This window comes from Marmota monax, unplaced genomic scaffold, assembly GCF_021218885.2.
Source record: "Marmota monax isolate L192 unplaced genomic scaffold, Marmota_monax_Labrador192_F-V1.1 WCK01_AAM20220418_F8-fsc00081, whole genome shotgun sequence".
Lineage (NCBI taxonomy): Eukaryota > Metazoa > Chordata > Mammalia > Rodentia > Sciuridae > Marmota > Marmota monax.
The window spans coordinates 318,346-320,076 of record NW_026695234.1 but is presented as its reverse complement, the minus strand read 5'-3'; the positions used below and the strand labels follow the sequence as shown (position 1 = coordinate 320,076).

The 1,731-nt window shown below is 41.9% G+C and overlaps 1 protein-coding gene across 1 annotated transcript; it reads left to right on the top strand.

Annotated features, from left to right (window-relative positions):
- Nucleotides 1–581: 581 nt before the first annotated feature.
- LOC124088905 (olfactory receptor 4D5) lies at nt 582–1,526 on the top strand. Its single transcript, XM_046438709.1, has one exon. The coding sequence runs from the start codon at nt 582–584 to the stop codon at nt 1,524–1,526; it is 945 nt and encodes a 314-aa protein (XP_046294665.1).
- Nucleotides 1,527–1,731: the final 205 nt, after the last annotated feature.

Here is a 1,731-nt window from a genome sequence, read left to right as displayed (position 1 = left end):
AAAGTCGATAAATGAATTTATTGGAGAGATTGAAACAATTAAAAAATAATATATATAGAATTCATGGTTTACTTTTATTTAAAAGATGACATTTGAGTAAGTCAATACATAAATTTATTGAAGTTTAGATTGTTCTCACATAGATCTTAGACATATCTTGCAAGGTTAATTTCTGAGTATTCTTAGAGCATGTAGCACTATCTTGGGATGGTGAGTTTTAAATTTTAATGAATATTTAAAACTTCCTCTTCTTGCTTCCCATATAAGTAAGAAAGTATTCTTTGGGTTATGTTTCTAAAACTACATTGGTACTCAAACATTTTGGAGGAGCTTAATATTTTAGTTCCCTCTATTTTTAGATTTTACCAGGAACTTAGAGTTTCCCTGGGCTTTTCTAGAGTCACAAGAAAGGAGTCTTTCTCTTTCACATGCATGGTGTCCAATAGCACAACTCACAACATTCTTCCTATGGAATGAAACAGTTGATAATTGCTAAGATGGGCTGGAGAATATTATTTCAGGGAAGCTTGCAGATACCTGGATGAATATGTCCATTTTCTTCATAGGTTCACACCACGCAGATGAATCCATCAAATCATTCCCAGGTGACGGCATTTGTTCTACTGGGGTTTTCTCAGGTATGGGAGCTTAGGTTCTTCTTCTTCATTTTCTTCGCAGCTGTGTATTTTATGACTGTCACTGGAAATCTCCTCATTGTGGCCATAGTGACCTCTGATCCACGCCTGCACACAACCATGTATTTTCTCTTAGGCAATCTTTCTTTCTTGGACTTTTGCTACTCCTCTATCACAGCACCCAGGATGCTGGTCGACTTGCTCTCAGAAAACCCCACCATTTCCTTCTCTGCCTGCCTGACTCAGCTTTTCTTCTTCCACTTCATCGGAGGCATCAAGATCTTCCTGCTGACTGTCATGGCATATGACCGCTATGTGGCCATTTCCCAGCCCCTGCGCTACACGCTCATTATGAACCAGACGGTGTGTGGGCTCTTCATGGCAGCCTCCTGGGTGGGGGGCTTCATCCACTCCATTGTACAGGTTGCACTGACTATCCAGCTGCCCTTCTGTGGGCCTGACAAGCTGGACAACTTTTATTGTGATGTGCCTCAGCTGATCAAATTGGCCTGCACTGACACCTTTGTCTTAGAGCTTCTGATGGTGTCTAACAATGGTTTGGTCACCCTAATGTGTTTTTTGGTGCTGCTGGGATCCTACACAGCATTGCTAGTGATGCTCCGAAGCCACTCTCGGGAGGATCGCAGCAAGGCTCTGTCTACCTGTGCCTCTCACATTGCTGTGGTGACCTTGATCTTTGTGCCTTGCATCTATATCTATGCAAGGCCTTTTCGGACATTCCCCATGGACAAAGCAGTCTCTGTGCTGTACACAATGGTCACTCCTATGTTGAACCCTGCCATTTATACCCTGAGAAACAAAGAAGTGATTATGGCCATGAAGAAACTGTGGAAGAGGCAGAAGAATTTTATTGGTCCCCCACAGCATTGACCCCCAAGGTTAGCAGAGACAGGTTTGGAGAATCTGAGAAATGCTTTGCTGTACTAACTTGCTTGAGAAAACCCATACAGTAGATAAAGCTCCTTCCCTATTGCTTGTCCATTGTTTAGAATCACAATTTCTGGAGACATAACTTTTAACCAATCTAGAACATGGGATGCTGTCTAAAAAAGTCTCAAGTTCCATACAGAAGTAC